Source organism: Mesoplodon bidens (assembly GCF_964165515.1).
Source record: "Mesoplodon bidens genome assembly, chromosome: 13".
NCBI classification, from domain to species: domain Eukaryota; kingdom Metazoa; phylum Chordata; class Mammalia; order Artiodactyla; family Ziphiidae; genus Mesoplodon; species Mesoplodon bidens.
The window spans coordinates 26,013,383-26,029,856 of NC_138169.1; the positions used below are offsets into that span (position 1 = coordinate 26,013,383).

Here is a 16,474-nt window from a genome sequence, read left to right on the forward strand (position 1 = left end):
GCGTCAAGGGCTGTTCCCTAAGCCAGTAGAAACAAAGATAACAGGTGAAATGCACATTCCAGGTGGAGCAGGGAGAGATAGCACACATGGGTGTGCCATGTGCCACAGCACTGCCTGGGAAGCAGAAGTGGGAAGGGTTGGAGGGCTTGTGGGTTCACCAGGTGCCCTCGTCAGGGCATGTGAGCAAAGACCCAGAGGCTGGGGCTGGGGACAGCTGTGGGGGTGTCTGGGGGAAAGAGGAGGACACAGGGTCAGGTAGAACCGCCCAGATCATGTTGGACCTCATGGATCATCATGTCTGAGTGAGGTAAATGTGTTCCCTGAGTCGAAGGGGGGACCTGGGTAGATCTGGCCGCTTTCTGATGGGACCCCCTCGGGCTGCTGTGAAAGAGAGGGAGCAAGTTACCTGCCCGTCAGGTGGCCCATCAGGATGTCACGGTGATAACCAGGGAGAGATGAAATTGGCGGCTGGTGGCTGGGCGGAGTTGCAGATTTGCTGATGGGCTGGGTGTGACGCTCACCCAGGAGTCTCGGGTGAGTTGGGGTCTCAGGTCTGCACCTGGAAGGACAGGGTGGCCCTTACAGAGACCAGCAAGGTGTTAAGTTTGAGAAGCCTTTTTCAAGTGGGCAGGTGCATCCTCAGATCTGGCCATCAGGGGAGCAGGCCAAAGAGTCAGTCTGGGAGTTGTCAGCATGTAATGGACCCTGCAGCCTGACATGGAGGAGGGCACCAAGAGTTGGTGCAGACAGAGGAGAGGGCAGGGAGTTGCAGAAGTGATGCAGGAAGAGAGAGTGATGGGCCAGGTAAGATGAGAAAGAGACCCTGCACTGGCAGCGTGGGGGTCACTGGTGACCTTGGTGACAGTGTGGCATGAGAGCCTGATTGACCAAGGTCAGGGCAGCACTTATGTAAGGGGGAGGAATTGTGTGCTGGGTGTCAAACCTTCTGGTATGTGCCAATGTTGTAACAACCCGGATCTTGGAACCTCATGCCCCACTTCAGGGTGGGAGAGACAGCTCGAGAGCTGCAGCCGCCAAGCCTGGGAGTGCCACCTCTACCCTGCCTCTCAGGGTTGAAAGCAGGAGGGTGCCTGGGAACCGAGGCTGTGGCTGAAACTTTCTGGGTCAGTGCTGGCTTTAGGGTGTGGCAGGGGCAGTGAGGCCTAGCGGGGAACCAGGGTCCAGGGCTCTGTTTCCAGGGGAATCATGGCTCCTCAAAGGACAGTGCTGGGAAACAAAACTCTTTATGGTCAGATGGGGAAACCGAGACCCAGAGAGGGGACAGGGCAGGGGTTTGGGCTCAGGTCCCAGTTGGGACAATGGAAGAGAGGAAGAGAGGCCCTTGCTTTGGGACCAGCCCAGCCTTGAGAGTGGCCTGGGCTTGCGCCAGGGGCTTTGGCAGGTTTTGGAGGAACACTTGAGTCTTATGGGATGAGGGGCCTCGTGGCCCAGGAGGCTCAAACTGAGAAATGGTGAGGTCTGGCTTCCTTATACTCTCGCTGTGCAACCGTGGGCCTGGCACAGGATTTCATACACGGTGGCACCTGCGGAGACAGGCATCCAGGCCTGGGACAGCGGAACCCAGCACACGTGCTACCGCCCCTCCCTCCTGTGCCCTCATCAGACAGCCGAGCTGAGCCACACTCATGCTTGCTGAGTCCAGACGTGACCTCAAAAACCTATGTCCTTCCTGAGCCTCACTGGTCCCACCTGGGGATGTGCCTGGAACATCCCCCGTGTGGAGCCACTAGCTGTGTCCCTCTCCTTCGCAGGTGGGCTGTCGGTGGCGATTCCAGGCGAGATCCGCGGCTATGAGCTGGCACACCAGCGGCATGGGCGGCTGCCCTGGGCTCGCCTCTTCCAGCCCAGCATCCAGCTGGCCCGCCAGGGCTTCCCTGTGGGGAAGAGCTTGGCGGGAGCCCTGCAGAGAAGCCAGGCTGCCATCCAGCGGCACCCTGAGCTGTGGTACGTCTGTGGTCCTTACTGGTGGGCGTGAGCGGGTGGCACTTTCAGGAACCTGCGCTGAACGAGGGACCAAAGCCCTGCCTGTTCTGAGCCTGGGGGTGGGGTCCCGGCCCCACCTGGGCTGGATTCTGTGGACAGGGGCACCCCATCCTTTGTTCTTTTGTGTGTGTGTGAGGGGAGTGGCTGAGTCCGCCCCACCTGCCTGCCTCACGGGAGCCCCTTCTGCCCCAGCGAGGTGTTCTGCCGGGATGGGAAGGTGCTGCGGGAGGGGGACCGAGTGACCATGCCTCGGCTGGCCGACACCTACGAGACGCTGGCCTTGGAGGGCGCTCAGGCTTTCTACAACGGGAGCCTCACGGCTCAGATTGTCAAGGACATCCAGGAGGCCGGTGAGCGGGCGACCTCAGGGGCCTGGGGCCAGCGGGAACACTGAGCCTGGGGTCCTTGGGTCCTACCTGGCCTGGACACTGGGTCCTCAGGGAGTGTCTGGCAGGGGAGGGTCACAGATGTGTCTGCAGTTAATGACAGGCCACACGGACCCACAGCTCCTGGTTAAGTCAAAGCTGAGAGAAACCCTGCAGTCCAGGAGAGAAAACCCTGGTGGGGGTAATGCAGGTGTAGGCAGGAGCCAGGGTTGGGGAAGCGCTAAAGTACAGACCCTGGAGGACTTCCTGGAGGAGGTGGTGCCTGAGCCACAGGTGAGGTTGGACTTTGTAAGCAGAGAGAACAGTTTGAGGCCTGGAGAGGCTTTTAATTCTCCAGGAGGATCACAGGGGATGAGGGTGGGCTTGGTGAGTGAGGCATGGGAGGGGCTGCATGCAGGGCCTGCAGTTGGGAACTTGTGGGCAGGTTCTCATAGGTTCAGGAGCCCCATGCTGCCTCTCCCTCACTGAGCCATGGCCTCTTCATGTTAGTTTTTCCAGTGTGTCAGGGAGGAGGGTGATTAGCATGTTGACCTTTACCACTGACATCGGAAATTAGCCTGTGAATACTTGGTATGTCTGGAGCCATTTCCCTAGAGAATTAAGAGCTTCCCTCCACCCACCCATTAGTCATAGGAGGAGGGGACTTGGGGGAGGAGGTAGGGGAAGTGGGGGATGGGAGCAGATACTTCCCACTTAGAGAAGATCCTCTGGCCTCCAAGAGGACAGACGACAGACCCAGAGGCCAGTGGGGCAGCAGGTGGAGGGCGCTGGCCTGGACCTGGCCAGGGGGAGGTGGCACCGTCAGGGAGGTCCGGGGATAGACAGGGCTCCCCGCTTGATGGCCCCCCCAGAAGTGTACCCCATCTCCGTGTCACCCCATGTAGGGGGCATCGTGACGGCCGAGGACCTGAACAACTACCGCGCAGGGCTGATTGAGCACCCACTCAGCATCAGCCTCGGGGACACCCAGCTCTATGTGCCCAGTGCCCCGCTCAGCGGGCCAGTGCTGGCCCTCATCCTCAACATCCTCAAAGGTGAGCTGCCCTCCACGGCCCTGCAGAGCAGCGTCCTGGGGGTGGGCACAGCCGTGCGAGGCCTTGGGGTCACGGGGTGGCTCTCAGTGCCAGAGTTCACGCTGGGCGGCCTGGTCCAGAGGGCACATCTGGTAAATCTGAGTGGTCATCTGTGACCCCGTGGACTGGGTAGCCCTGTGGCTGACATGTGAGGCCCAGACCTGGGGGACCCTTGCTTCCTTCCATCCTCCCCCGCCTCCCAAGCAGCTACTGCTGTTGGTTATTAAACGTCCCCCTTCTCAAGGTGAACCAAGTGGGTCAGGGAGGCGTGGACCAGCCCCCCTCCAGGGCACTCAGCTGTCCTGGCCGAGCTGGGATGTCCCGGGGCCACCGGGACCACCAACCTGCCCGGCTCTGCCCAACCAGGGTACAACTTCTCCCGGGCGAGCGTGGAGACACCTGAGCAGAAGGGCCTGACCTACCACCGCATAGTGGAGGCCTTCCGGTTTGCCTACGCCAAGAGGACCCTGCTTGGGGACCCCAAGTTTGTCAATGTGACTGAGGTAAAGGGCAGGGGCTGGCCTTTGATGGGTGGGGGGCCTACCATGGAGATGCCAGGAGGGCTCCCCGGGCCACCCCAGCCTCACTCAGGCTTCATTCATCTATTTCTGCCACTGACTTGCCCTTGGGCCTACAGTGTGCTAGGATGGACTGTTGACCCTGAGTCCTGGCCTCTGCCCCACAGAGCTCACAGGGTGGGAGAGACAGACTTGTCAATGAGTGATAGTGCCCTCCTCTGCCACACTCCAACCTTGGGGCCTTTGCATGTGCTGTGTCCTTGGCCTGGAAGGCTCTGGAGTGGTCAGTGCCGAGGTGAGGAATGCACAGGGGCATCACAGCCCTCCGGGTGGAGGAGGGTGGATTCAGGGGAGGGGACCAGTGTTCCAGTTGGGCAGAGGCCCCAGCCACGTGCTCCCTGGTCACACCCAGGAGCTAACTTCCCAGATCCCCACCCAGGCCCTGCACTGCCCGACCCACGCACTTGCCATGTGCCCCAGCTCCAGGCTGGACCTCCACCTCCACCCCGATCACATCCCTCATTACCTACTTGGGTCCCCCCGTCCCTGCAAGGTAGACTCGCAGACCCCCTCACGCTGACCTGTGACCTCCCGCAGCTGCTCAGCAGCCCCTCTTCTCTTTCCTGGGGATGATTTTGCACTCACTGCTGCCCACCTCAGCACCTGGCATCCCTGAGGTGGTGGAAGCCACTGCATCATGCCCCTCTTTGCCCTCCCTCCCGGCTGAGACTGGCCTTCTGCTCGTCCACTCTCTGACTCTGCATGCCCTTCCTACACTGCTGCTCTCCCTCCTGGGATCCCAGTCTGCCCTTTCTGATGGGTCATTTCTGAAAGAGGTGTACGGTTGTGGGTCCAGAACCCTCCAGCTGCTGCCCCGTCCCTCTGCTCCCCCTTGGGGCAAACTTGGCCACTACCTCCTCTCTGGAGCCCCCTCCCCTCGTGCCCACCCTTCCTCCCTCCATACCTGTGCCGCCAGGTCCTGAGACCAGCCTCCGTTTCCCCTTCGGTCCACTCTCTGCAGCATCTCACCATGTTCACCAGCACCTCCCTCCCTTGACTTTTTAATTTGCAAGGTTATGGACGTTTGGGCACATTTCCTTCCTGTCTCCCCGTCTCCATCCGTCTCCCCCTTGCTCTCCCTGTTTTTGCCTTTTTAGAGTCTGGTCAGCCTTTCCCCAAGGGTCCCATCCATGTCTTGAGGCCCCCGGCCTGTCAAGCTCACGCCTGCTGTTTCTGTCACGTCTGCCGTCTCTTAGCCTCAATGGACCCCCTGGGCTGTTTTGTTGATTTTAAGGCCCAGGGCAGTTGTCGTTTAGGCTGTCCCAATTCCTGGATTCAACCCTGTTTCCTTGGAAGTAGATTCAGGCTGAACGTTTTCCCCTTGGATTAGTCACTTAATTCATGGGTGTTGCTGGAACCTTCTGGAGGCATTTCCTCTGCTCAGCCTCCTGCGCCCTGCCTTGCCCATGAACTCAACACATCAGGTGTGGCCCATCACCCACCTGATACAGATTCTTCAGGGTCCGACGAGCTCCTTTCCCAAATCAGGCTCCCAACCTGCCCCAGTTAGAGGCCACTATAGACTGAAGACTTGGAGCCTTTCTCCGTTCCTCTTTTCCACCTGGTAAGCCCCCAGCATCTCACCTGGTGGATATCATAGCCTCCCAGTTGGGTTTCACCCCCACACAGCTGCCGGAGGGATAACACCCATCAGCTGCTCACTCCTCTGCTCTAAGCACAGGTGGCTTTGAAGTCCTTATAGGGCTTGTAAGGACCTATGGGATCAGCCTCTGCTGGCATCTTCAACCTCCTCTCTCCCTAACCCCATTCACTGTCTGCCTGTCACTCACAGGCCTGCCTTAGGGCCTTTGCATTACCATTCAGGTGGCTTTTTCAGATACTACCTTCTCTGAGAAGCCCTCCCTGACCACTCTGCTCCCACCCCATCACACTCCACCCCCCTCACCTGGCTTGTTCTTTCCAGCACATCCCTGCCTGCCTTTGTCTTCCCTGCTGTGAGGGTGGGGACCTGCGTGTCTGTTCCCTGCTGATCCCCCAGTGCTGGGCATGAAGTTACAAGTTCCCTGAATGAATGAATTATTGGATGCAGTGAGAGTGGGCACTCTGAGGACGGACAGACATTCAGAGTTGCTGGACAGCAGCAGAGACAGAGGCTGGGGAGAGGGGGTCAGACGGGCCACGTGAGACTTTGGGTGCAAGAGGGTTATGGTCAGAGCCATGGCTTGGGGCTTCCTGAGAGCTGCTCGCACAAGCCCATCCCCCTCCCCACCTCCCTCACCTCCTCAGGCCAGCTCTGGGGTCTCGGCAGGTGGTCCGCAACATGAGCTCCGAGTTCTTCGCTGCCCAGCTCCGGGCCCGGATCTCCGATGACACCACTCACCCAGCCTCTTACTACGAGCCTGAGTTCTACACGCCGGATGACGGGGGCACCGCCCACCTGTCCGTGGTCTCAGAGGATGGCAGTGCCGTGTCAGCCACCAGCACCATCAACCTCTAGTAGGGCTGCTGGGTGGCCGGGTGGGCCGGGGCTGCCTGCGTGTCCTAGAAGGGGGGCTCCACATTGGTAGAGTGCTTTCCCCTACCTCCCCAGGGAGCGTGTTGGCACTTTGGTGGGCACGTGGGGCTGGTGGGACGGGGCAGGGGTGGGCACAGCTCTCTGATCCAGCTGGTCTGCAGCTTCGGTTCCAAGGTGCTGTCACGGGCCAACGGGATCCTGTTCAATGATGAGATGGATGACTTCAGCTCCCCCAACATCATCAACCAGTTCGGGGTGCCCCCCTCACCGGCCAACTTCATCACGCCAGGTGTGGGCACAGGGCTTGGGTGGGGAGGGGGCTGGGGTCCCAACAGGCAGCTGACGAGCTCCTCTGTCCCCTCCCTCCCGCCGGCCGGCTGCAGGGAAACAGCCGCTCTCGTCCATGTGCCCGGCGATCATCGTGGGTCAGGACGGCCGGGTCCGCATGGTGGTGGGTGCCTCTGGGGGCACGCAGATCACCACATCCACTGCACTGGTATGTGCCACCTGCCTGTGCCCCCAGCCCCTTGCCCGCTGGGCTACACTGACCCCATCCCCTCATCCGCAGGCCATTATCCACAGCCTGTGGTTCGGCTACGATGTGAAGCAGGCGGTGGAGGAGCCCCGGCTGCACAACCAGCTTTTGCCCAACACCACAATGCTGGAGAAAGACATTGACCAGGTTGGGGGCGGTGCTGAGTCACAGTGGGGGCCCCTGGGAATCCTGGAACAGGGCCTGGATCTCCTGAGCCACTGCGGAGTGGACGATGGCTGCTGTCTTCTGCCTGGGGCAGATGACTCTCATGCCCGCTGCCTGGGCCACTTTGCACCCCATGCTGTGAGGGCCAGGCCACCTGCTCCGATGAGACCCAGTCAGCCCAGCTGCCCCCAACTTGCTCTCTGTGGCCACTCAGACAGAAACGGCACCACCTGCGTTTGTGGAACCCATGCCCACACAGGTGTGGTTCAGACGGTGTCTTGGGCCCCCGTTGAGGCCTCCCTCTCCCTCCCACCCCCAGGCAGTGGCTGCAGCCCTGAAGACCCGGCACCACCACACCGAGGTTACTTCTACCTACATTGCTGTGGTACAGGCCATTGTCCGCACAGCTGGCGGCTGGGCGGCTGCCTCAGACTCCAGGAAAGGCGGGGAGCCTGCGGGCTACTGAGCACTCAAGCAGGCAAGGTGGACCAGCAGCCCAGGGATGAGATGTCCGCTGGGGGTGGGGGGCTGGGAGTGGGACTTTGGGGGACATGCTTCCCCTGTGAGCGGCAAAACAGTGCAATAAATGGGGGCTGCAGTGCCAGGCTCTGGGCGTCTTGCCGGCTGGCTCCCAATTCCCTGGGCCTCAGCATCCTGTGTGAAGTGGGGCCACCTGGCAGGGAAGGATGGCGATAAGGGATTCAGAGGTCTGGACAGCTCAGGCACTGGAGCCAGCCTCAGCATTTTCACTGGAACGGGGCGGGAGCTGGGAGTGGAGGGCTGGGGTGGGGGCCCAGGGTGGGCCATGCCAAGCACTGTTCTTCCTCACCTTGAGCCCCACGACGAGAGCCAGACCACTTCTTCCCTGGGCTGGGCAGCAGCACTTCCCAGTGTCAGCCACCAGGGGGCGCATGGCCCCGGCGTTTCCTCCTGGGAACCCTGGAACCTCATCAGCCCGGCGGGTGTCCAGCCTCACCATAACCAGCACACACTGAGGTGAAGCTGAGGTCTGGGTGGGGGTGGTATTGGGCAAGAGGCTGGAGCAAAACATGTTGGTCAGGGCCAGGCCCAGGGGGCTTTCCAAGCAGAAACCCAGAGTGAAACCCAAGCTGTGATCTACTCCAGAAGGAGGCCCAGTTCTCAGGGATCCATGAACTGGAAGAGGTCGCCAAATCTCCAGGGGTCAGGGCTTGGGCCAGCGCCCCAGGGAGGGTGGCTCTGGATGGGGGAGAACCACAGACGCAGCGCCCAGCCTCCCACACCGGGGCCAGCCCCTCCCTCCCTCAGGGCCTCCTAACTCATCCTTTATACACAGTTGTAACGCCCGAGGTGAGGTGCTGGGAAAGACCTGGGGAGGTGGGCAGGGGTGAGGGGGTCCCAGCACAACAGCAAGACATCCCCCTGCCTAGTGAGCACCAGTGGGGGCCCCTGAGGGCAGGGGCACAGGACTAGGAGAGCCCAGGTTTGGGCTCTCCTTCATGAGGCAGAAAATCCTGATGCTTCCGAAGTGCCCACAGGGAAACAGGGTGTTGGTCTGCAGAGTGCCCCCATGTCTGAGCCTGAGCCCTCGAGGGTGGCATCTCTGGGGTCCCTGGGGGATGGGGGACAAGATGGAGGCTGAGCTGGTGGGGTGGGCAGTTCTCAGCCCTCATTTTAGCCCCAGAGGAAAGGCTGTGGCCAATTTGCAGGGGAGAAGACTGAGGCCTGAGGGGCGGGCCTTGCTCCAGGGGAGGTGGGGGCTGGCCTGGAACTCCCTGGGCCCCAGCATGTGGACAGGGTGCATCCCAGTTCCCCAGCCGTTATGAGGTTCAGCTCCCCCCTGGGGCCTGGAGACTTGGCTTCCCCTCTCTTTCCTGCCCCTCATCTCCTGGACACGGATGTCCAGGGCCCTTCCTGGCTGGACCTCCCTGACCGCACTTCTGGCCAGCCCAGCACAGTGCCTGTTCCTTCCCTGGGCCTTCGCTCTAGCAGTCCCTGCACCCTGGCCTCTGCCTGACTAGGAAGGCTGGGAAGAGGGGGCGTTGTCTCTGTCCCTGCTTCCTCTGCCTCCCGGGCTGGCCCTGGCCCAGGAATGCACTCTGGTTCCTGGTTGAGCAATGTCACTGTGGTTTGGGGGTCCGGTGGGGGTGGTGGGAGGTGACCGCAGCCCTCCCCACCCCCCAAGGGTGCCCCAGTAGCCCCTCCAGCTCAGGCTGGGAGGGGCTTTGGACAGGGGGGGCCTGGCAGGCTCTGTGGCTGTGCGGGCAGCACGTGCCTCAGTTTCTCTGCTGTGCCAGAAGGGGTAAAGAGACCTGGGGAGGGCAAAGCTCAGCTGGAAAGGAAGCTGGGAGAATGTGGGGGCTCTGGGGGGCTCTGGGGGTGGGAGTCCAGCCCCTGCACCCTGTGCCTTGCTGAGTCTCGTCAAAGGGGGCACCTCGGGGAGCCACCACTCTCCCAGCCACCTCGCAGCTGGGCACCCTGAAGCTTGGGCAGGGCAGGGTGCAGGCCGGTGCCCCCAGGAGAGGAGGCGTTGTCAGCTCAGGAAGAGGGAAGCAGACACGCCACCAGGGATGGGCAGAGATGCAGGTGGAAGGGAAGCCCGCTCCCTGAGGCCCAGTGGCATTTCCGGGACAGCAGGCCCCAGGGATGGACAGTCCGGTGGGCACTGTGTGCCAAGGGCTGGACGCAGGCCCTGTCTGCATTCCCCACACAGAAATCTTGTCCTGGGCATTTGGCATTCTAGTCGCCTCCCCTGAGCGGACAGTGAAGCCAAGCCCCCTCCTGGTCACCCCTGGCCACCCCCTGCCCTGGCTTCAGCTGAGCTGGGACTTGAACTCAGGTCTTGATTGACATTGCCTTGGGTCCCCCTCTGTCTGCCTCTGGTCCCCTTTAGCCCCAGTGTCCTCTGGCTCTGAGGATGCTGCGGTGAGCTGCAGCTGGGTGGGGCCCCATGAAGAGGAGGTGAGTTGGGGTTCTGCCCTGGCCCCCTGCCCCACTGAGCCTGACCCAGGGGAGGGTCCTGGGCAGGCCTGCACTCTGCTGTCCTGGCTTTGCTGGGAACCAGGGAGCAGCCATGGGATCCTGGGAGCCCTGCACCCCAGCTTCCCCCGGGAAGCCAAGCAGGCACCGAGTCCTCACACACACAGGACAGGACAGGGTAGCCCTGGGCATTGGCAGCCGGTGGGAGGGGTAACTGTACCAAGGCTTTCAGGGGACAGGCGGTGGGAACAGCAGTGAGGGAGTTAACGGCAGCCGCTGGCTTCTCTCTGGCAGGAAAAACTCCCCATAGACGCCCTGCTGCCTGGCGCCTTGCCAGGGCCAAGACTGGGGCTGAAAACTGGAAGTCCAGGCGGGCGGCCAGCTCTGCCTCGGAGGTGGGCGCTGGAGGAAGGCAGCAGCCCCGCTGCCAGCGGCCTGTCCACATTCCCACCTGTCCGCCTGGCTGCCCGCTGTTCGCCTGGAAACCTGTCTATCGATCTGTAATCCTGACTGTCCACTTGTCCATCTGACTTTCCTTCTCTGTCCAGCCATCTGGCTGTCAATCCATTTGTTTGTCTCTGGCTCTGGTCTATTTGTCTATCTGTCCCATCATCTGTGAGTCCATCTGCTCATCTTGTTGTCCATTCATCCACCTGTCTCTCTGTATCTCTCCGCCCACTGGTCTGTGTGCCCACTTACCTCCCCTCTCCCCCTGGGCCACAGAGCCATGGCCCAGGGCCACGGGGCCACGGTCAGCATGGTCCTGCTGGGGCTGGGCCTGGCGCTGGCCATCATCGTGCCTATCATGGTCATCTCTTGGCACCGCGTCCACTGTGGCCCCCAGGCCTTTGCCCATGCTGCAGTTGCTGCGGACTCTAAGATCTGCTCGGACATTGGGCGGTGAGTAGGAGGTGGGTGGGAACTGGGTGGCCCTTGACGCTGACCCCTCCCGGAGACTTAGTGACCAGTGGCGAGAGTGTGGAGAAGGCGCACGTGTGTGCGTGCTGGCATGTGGGGGTCGTGTGGGTTTGGGCTCCAGTAAGGAAGCAGCCTCAGGGCCCTTGCACAGACCAGGTAGCAGGTGTGTACATGAGACAGACAGGGGTTTAGGGTAACAACAGGGTGGGCAGAGCAGAGGTGATGTGTGAGGCTGATCCTAGCTCCAGGGCTTGGGAGGCCCAGCGAGGGCACTGCTGCAGTGTTGCTTGTCTGGTCCCGGCCCCTTCAGAGAAGCCCTGGCAGTTTTCCAAGGCTGGGGTCTTCCCCCGGGGGCATGGGTGAGAGGGTTCAGGGGCTCCATATGTGAGGACTGCCTGCCGGGGTGCACTCAGTGCTGCCCAAGACCAGGCTCCCCTCCTGGCCCTGGGAAACTGGCCTCTGATGGCATCATGTCCCCCACAGCCTCCCCTCTGCGTCAAGGCCTGGCGCCAGGCAAGTGGCAGGCAGTGACTGATGTTTGGTGGGCCGGGGCAGGGAGGCTGCGGAGAGGGGCCCCAGCTGATGTTTCCCTGCGCTCTTCCAGGAAGCCCAGCCCACAGGAGGCTTCCGCTGCCTACCAGGACGGGATGTGCAGGATGCCCCTCCTGGCCCCTGCCCCACTCTGGGCTTGTGGGAGCCTGGGCTAGCAGCCGCCTCCCTGCCAGCTCAGTCTGCTTCCCGGAATATCTGCCTCAAGGGCCATTGTCAGGATCAGAAGTGCTTTGTGAACCAAAGAGGACTGTCCTGGACCAAGGGGCAGTGTGTCTGAGTCCCACCCAGGGCACCACTGGGCAGATGGCATCCCTGCCCCCTTCATCCCGGGGTCACCCCTCTTCCGTGCTTTCTCCCTTGGTTTCATTCCTTCCTTCCTCCCTTCATCTTCCATCTGTCTGTTTGTCTGTCCCTGCCCTGCCCCCTTCTGGCCTGGTCCTCAGGCTCTTCTCAGGGTGCTTTGTCCCCTCCCTCAGGGCTCCCTCTAGGATGACAGGGACAAGTTGGGGGCAGACTGCTTGGTCTTCCCAGAGGGCTCTCAGGGGCCGGGAGGGGAATGACCCCTCCCAATGCTCTGGAGAACTGCAGAGGTGCTGTGCCCCCTGAGCCCATATTTGCAAAGATGCAAACAAGTTGGGGCTTCAGACCCAGAGACCACTGATGGGGACGCGGACCCCAGGGGTGGGGGGCTGCTGCCACGGATCTGTGAGGGGGTCCGGGCCTGTTGTGTCTCCCCAAGTCTTTGTTGGGGGTTTTGGAGGGCCGGGGGTTGTGGTCTCTGCTCTGCAGCCCTCGCTGGTGAGGTGAGCAGATGTGGTTCCCCCCAAGTGTTTCATGTCCTTGGCGCTCCACTTCCTGCTTTTGTTCTAAGAAACCAGGGGTGGGAGAGAGCCTGGAGCTGCCACAGCTGCTGTGGGACAGGGGCTCACATGATCTGTCAGGGCTGGGGAGATCCTGCAAGGGCCTCCTAGACCCCACCTCCTTCCACCCTGTGAGCACTGGGTTCTCTCAGTGGAGCTGGGACTCCTGCAGCAGCCAGAGCCCCTGGGGGAGGATCTGGCTCCAAGCCTAGTGTAGACACAATAGAAGCACGTTGACAACGAGGGCACACCCCATCCTGTGTGATGCCAGTGTGTTAGGCTCATGTGCAAACTGGGAGTTCCGAGGCTCCACGTGAGGGCTTGCCTTCAAGGGAGACTTCAGGGTTAGTGGTGATTTTTAGGCTTTGTGATATCTGTCTGCTGTGACCACTCAGAAATGCCACACAGGATCCTGAGTGGAGGGTTCATAGTTCCACTTGACTTAGAGGAAACTAGGCCTGCATAGAAGGGACCAGCTGGGTGTCACAGCATGAGCAGGCCCAGCTGGGACTGTCCTGCTCTGCTGCCCCTGCAGAGAGGGAATCTCTCCGGGGTTGGAAGGTAGGGTCTTCCCAGGGTCCCCACCCTCTGCCCAGGATTCCAGCCTGCCCTGGGCTCAGATCGTAAAGGCCAGAGCTTCAGTGGCCATGTGGGTAGTTGTAGAGGGGGCCGGCGGGGGGCCCAGGGTGCTTGTCCTGTGGGGCCCTGGAGTCAGGGGTGGGGAGGGGCTGGGCCCCGCAGGTTGGGTCTCATCAGCTGCTTCAGACCCATTCAGGAGTCGGCCTGTGGGTCATGCCCTCGGTGCAGAGGAGAAAGGGGACTCTGGACAAGCCTCGGTTTCCCCACCTGTGAAGTGGGGCTCGTGTTGGCACCTCTGTCACGGAGCGCGCCCGGCCCAGAGGAGGTGTCCCTGGCCTGTTGTAACAGTGGCTTGGTCTGGATGTGGTTGGCATCTCAACAGGGGACCCTGCTGTGGGGAAGGCTCACGGGATTATGGTGTGATGTCACCCTTCCTCCCCTCCCAGCCCTTGTGACCCTAGTGGCTCTCTGGACTCCTGGTTGACTCACCAGGAAACTACTGCACTTCCAACCCTCTGGGGTTCAGGAGGAAACAGCCTGTAGACCTGGGCATCATGCACACACACGTGTGATCGTGTGTGTCCGAGTGTGTATGTGACAGCAGCCTCCCAGCTCCCTGGGGACAGGCAGGTGAAAGAAGTGTGACTGCTCTGCACCGCAGCTCTCTGCTGGCCACAACTGGCCCCTTCACAGCTGAGGAGACCCAGGCTCAAGGAGGGTGAGGCATGTGCCTGGTGAGTAGGAACCCCAACCCAGGTGGCCCCGAGCGCGTACCATCCTGCCTGTGGACATGAGCGTGTTCATGGTACATATTGGCGGGCGTCGTGGATGCGTGAAGGTGTGTGATGCTTGGCTACCTGCAGCACCTGCCACCTGCCAGCCATTGTCCTGGAGTCATAGTGGTAACCAGATGGTCAAGGCTCTTGCCTTCGTAGTGGGGGGAGACAGACAATAACTCCACACCTAATGCTGAGGGGTTGGAAGTGATTATTGGTCATTCTGGGTATCCTCGTCTGTGAAATTTCTGCTAAAATCTTTTGCCCATCTTTCTGTCAAATGTATATCAAATGCATTTTCTGCATTATCAAGACAATCAAATGATTTTTCTCCCTTTAAAAAAGTGCAGTGGGGGCTTCCCTGGCGGCGCAGTGGTTGAGAGTCCGCCTGCCGATGCAGGGGACAGGGGTTCGGGCCCTGCTCTGGGAGGATCCCACATGCCGTGGAGCAGGCCTGTGCGCCACGGCTATTGAGCCTGCGCTCTGGAGCCCGCGTGCCACAACTGCTGAAGCCTGCGCGCCTAGTGCCTGTGCTCCGCGACGGGAGAGGCCACTGCAATAAGCCCGTGCACCGCAGCGGAGAGTGGCCCCCGCTCGCCGCAACTAGAGGGGGCCCGCGCCCAGCAACGAAGACCCAGCACAGCCAAAAATAAATAAATAAAATAAATAAATTTATAAAAAAAAAAAAAAAAAAGTGCAGTGGGACTTCCCTGGCAGTCCAGTGGTTAAGGCTCCACACTTCCAATGCAGAGGGTGTGGGTTCGATCCCTCGTTGGGGAAATAAGATCTCACATGCTACGGGTGTCACAGCCAAAAAAAAAAAAGCAATAAATGTTAAACTGCCCTTGCATTCCTGGAAGGAACCCAGCTTGTTCATAATTTAATATCATTTTTATTTATCCCTAAGTTTGATTTGCTAATTTTTTTTTTTTTTTTTTTTTTTTTTCTTTTTGCAGTATGCGGGCCTCTCACTGCTGTGGCCTCTCCCGTTGCAGAGCACAGGCTCCGGATGCGCAGGCCCAGCGGCCACGGCTCACGGGCCCAGCCGCTCCGCGGCATATGGGATCCTCCCAGACCGGGGCACGAACCCGTATCCCCTGCATCGGCAGGCGGACTCTCAACCACTGCGCCACCAGGGAAGCCCTGATTTGCTAATATTTTGTTTAGGATTTTTTTCTTCATATTCATGAGAGGTACTGGTCTGTAATTTTCCTTTCTTCTCATGTCCTTGTCAGGTGTTGGTGTCAAGGTTACACTGGCCTCATAAAAAGAGCTAGGAAATGTCCTCTCCTTTTCCATAGTCTGCAAGAATAGGTTTTGTGTTGTTGTTTTTTCTTGTTCTTAAGATTGGTGTTATTTCCTCCTTAAACGTTTGGAAGAATTTACTGGTTAATCTTCTGAGCCTGAGTTCTTTGTGTGCATGTGAAGGTTTTAAATAACAGATTCTGTTTCTTTAACAAGTATAAGACTTTCAAGTTTTTATTTTTTCTTGAGTCAGTTTTGGCAAGTTCTTTCCAAGGAATTTGTCCAGTTTGTGCAAGTTGTCATGTGTTGGCATATAACTGTTTATAACGTCCTCTCATTATTATCCTCTTAATGTCCATAGAGTCTGTAATGAGGCCCCTTTTTCGTTCTTGATATTGGTAACTAGCGTTTTCTCTTATCATTCTTGATCAGTCTTGATAAGGATTTTATCAATTTTATTGTATTTTGGAAGAATCAACTTTTGGCTTTGTTGATTTTCTTTATGATGCATTTATTTCCTCTTTCATTAGTTTCTACTTTTATCTTGGCTCTTTTCTCCTCCTCCCATTGAGTTTAAGTTGCTTTTTAAAAAATATTCATCTTGGGCTTCCCTGGTGGCGCAGTGGTTGAGAGTCCGCCTGCCGATGCAGGGGACACAGGTTCGTGCCCCGGTCCGGGAAGATCCCACATGCCGCGGAGCGGCTGGGCCCGTGAGCCATGGCTGCTGAGCCTGCACGTCCGGAGCCTGTGCTCTGCAACAGGAGAGGCCACAATAGTGAGAGGCCCGCGTACAGCAAAAAAAAAAAAAAAAAAAAAAAAAAAAAAATTCATCTTGAGATACACTTTGGGAAAAACAAATTATACGGTGGATACATAGATGATTGATCTTTAAAGTCTTTTCTAGTGCATGCACTTAAAGCTATAATTTTCCCTCAAAATTTGGCTTAGCTGCATTCCACAAGTTTTTTGTTGTTCTTCCCCTAAATGTTCATATTTTTATTTTGAAAAAGTTTTACACCCACAGAAAAATGGAAAGAATACCCATATACACTTCACTTAGATTCACCAGTTGTTCATATTTTGCCACATTCTCTGTCTCTCTCTTTCTCGTGCTCTCTCTCTCTCTCTCTCTCTCCATATATCTATCTTTCCACATATTTGGAAAATAAGTTGCATTTATCATGACACTTTATCCGTAAATACTTCAAACATGTATCTATTAAGAATAAGATTATTCTCCTATATAACCTTAATACCATTATCACACTCAAGAAATTTAACCTTGGTACAATTATAGTATCTAATACCTAGTCCAATTCAAAAATTTTCCAATTGACCCAATCTTTCTTTCATCTTTTATTTATTTATT

At 58.5% G+C, this 16,474-nt stretch overlaps 2 protein-coding genes across 15 annotated transcripts in view; both read left to right on the plus strand.

Moving 5' to 3' along the window:
* The window catches only part of GGT1 (gamma-glutamyltransferase 1), a 31,887-nt gene extending 23,915 nt beyond the window's left edge, over positions 1-7,972 (plus strand). For 6 of the 9 annotated variants that reach the window (XM_081253222.1, XM_081253220.1, XM_081253221.1 and 3 more), the window contains 8 exons: positions 1,773-1,965; positions 2,197-2,354; positions 3,275-3,424; positions 3,830-3,966; positions 6,311-6,498; positions 6,679-6,806; positions 6,901-7,199; positions 7,537-7,972. In XM_081253222.1, the coding sequence (XP_081109348.1) occupies positions 1,773-1,965; positions 2,197-2,354; positions 3,275-3,424; positions 3,830-3,966; positions 6,311-6,498; positions 6,679-6,806; positions 6,901-7,199; positions 7,537-7,683 (1,400 nt within the window). In that variant the 3' untranslated portion in view covers positions 7,684-7,972. Of the gene's footprint in view, positions 1-1,772; positions 1,966-2,196; positions 2,355-3,274; positions 3,425-3,829; positions 3,967-6,288; positions 6,499-6,678; positions 6,807-6,900; positions 7,200-7,536 lie in introns of those variants that run through there. The other 3 variants (XM_081253225.1, XM_081253226.1, XM_081253227.1) reach the window with 3 other exon arrangements.
* A 112-nt stretch (positions 7,973-8,084) lies between these two features.
* Positions 8,085-16,474, plus strand: part of GGT5 (gamma-glutamyltransferase 5) — a gene marked incomplete at its 5' end in the record, with an annotated part of 29,560 nt that continues 21,170 nt past the window's right edge. Inside the window, 2 exons of one of the 6 annotated variants that reach the window (XM_081251834.1) lie at positions 8,085-8,213; positions 10,090-10,157. In XM_081251834.1, coding sequence (XP_081107960.1) covers positions 10,147-10,157 — 11 coding nt within the window. Of the gene's footprint in view, positions 8,214-10,058; positions 10,158-10,469; positions 10,571-10,902; positions 11,076-13,231; positions 13,819-16,474 lie in introns of those variants that run through there. The other 5 variants (XM_081251837.1, XM_081251832.1, XM_081251833.1 and 2 more) reach the window with 5 other exon arrangements.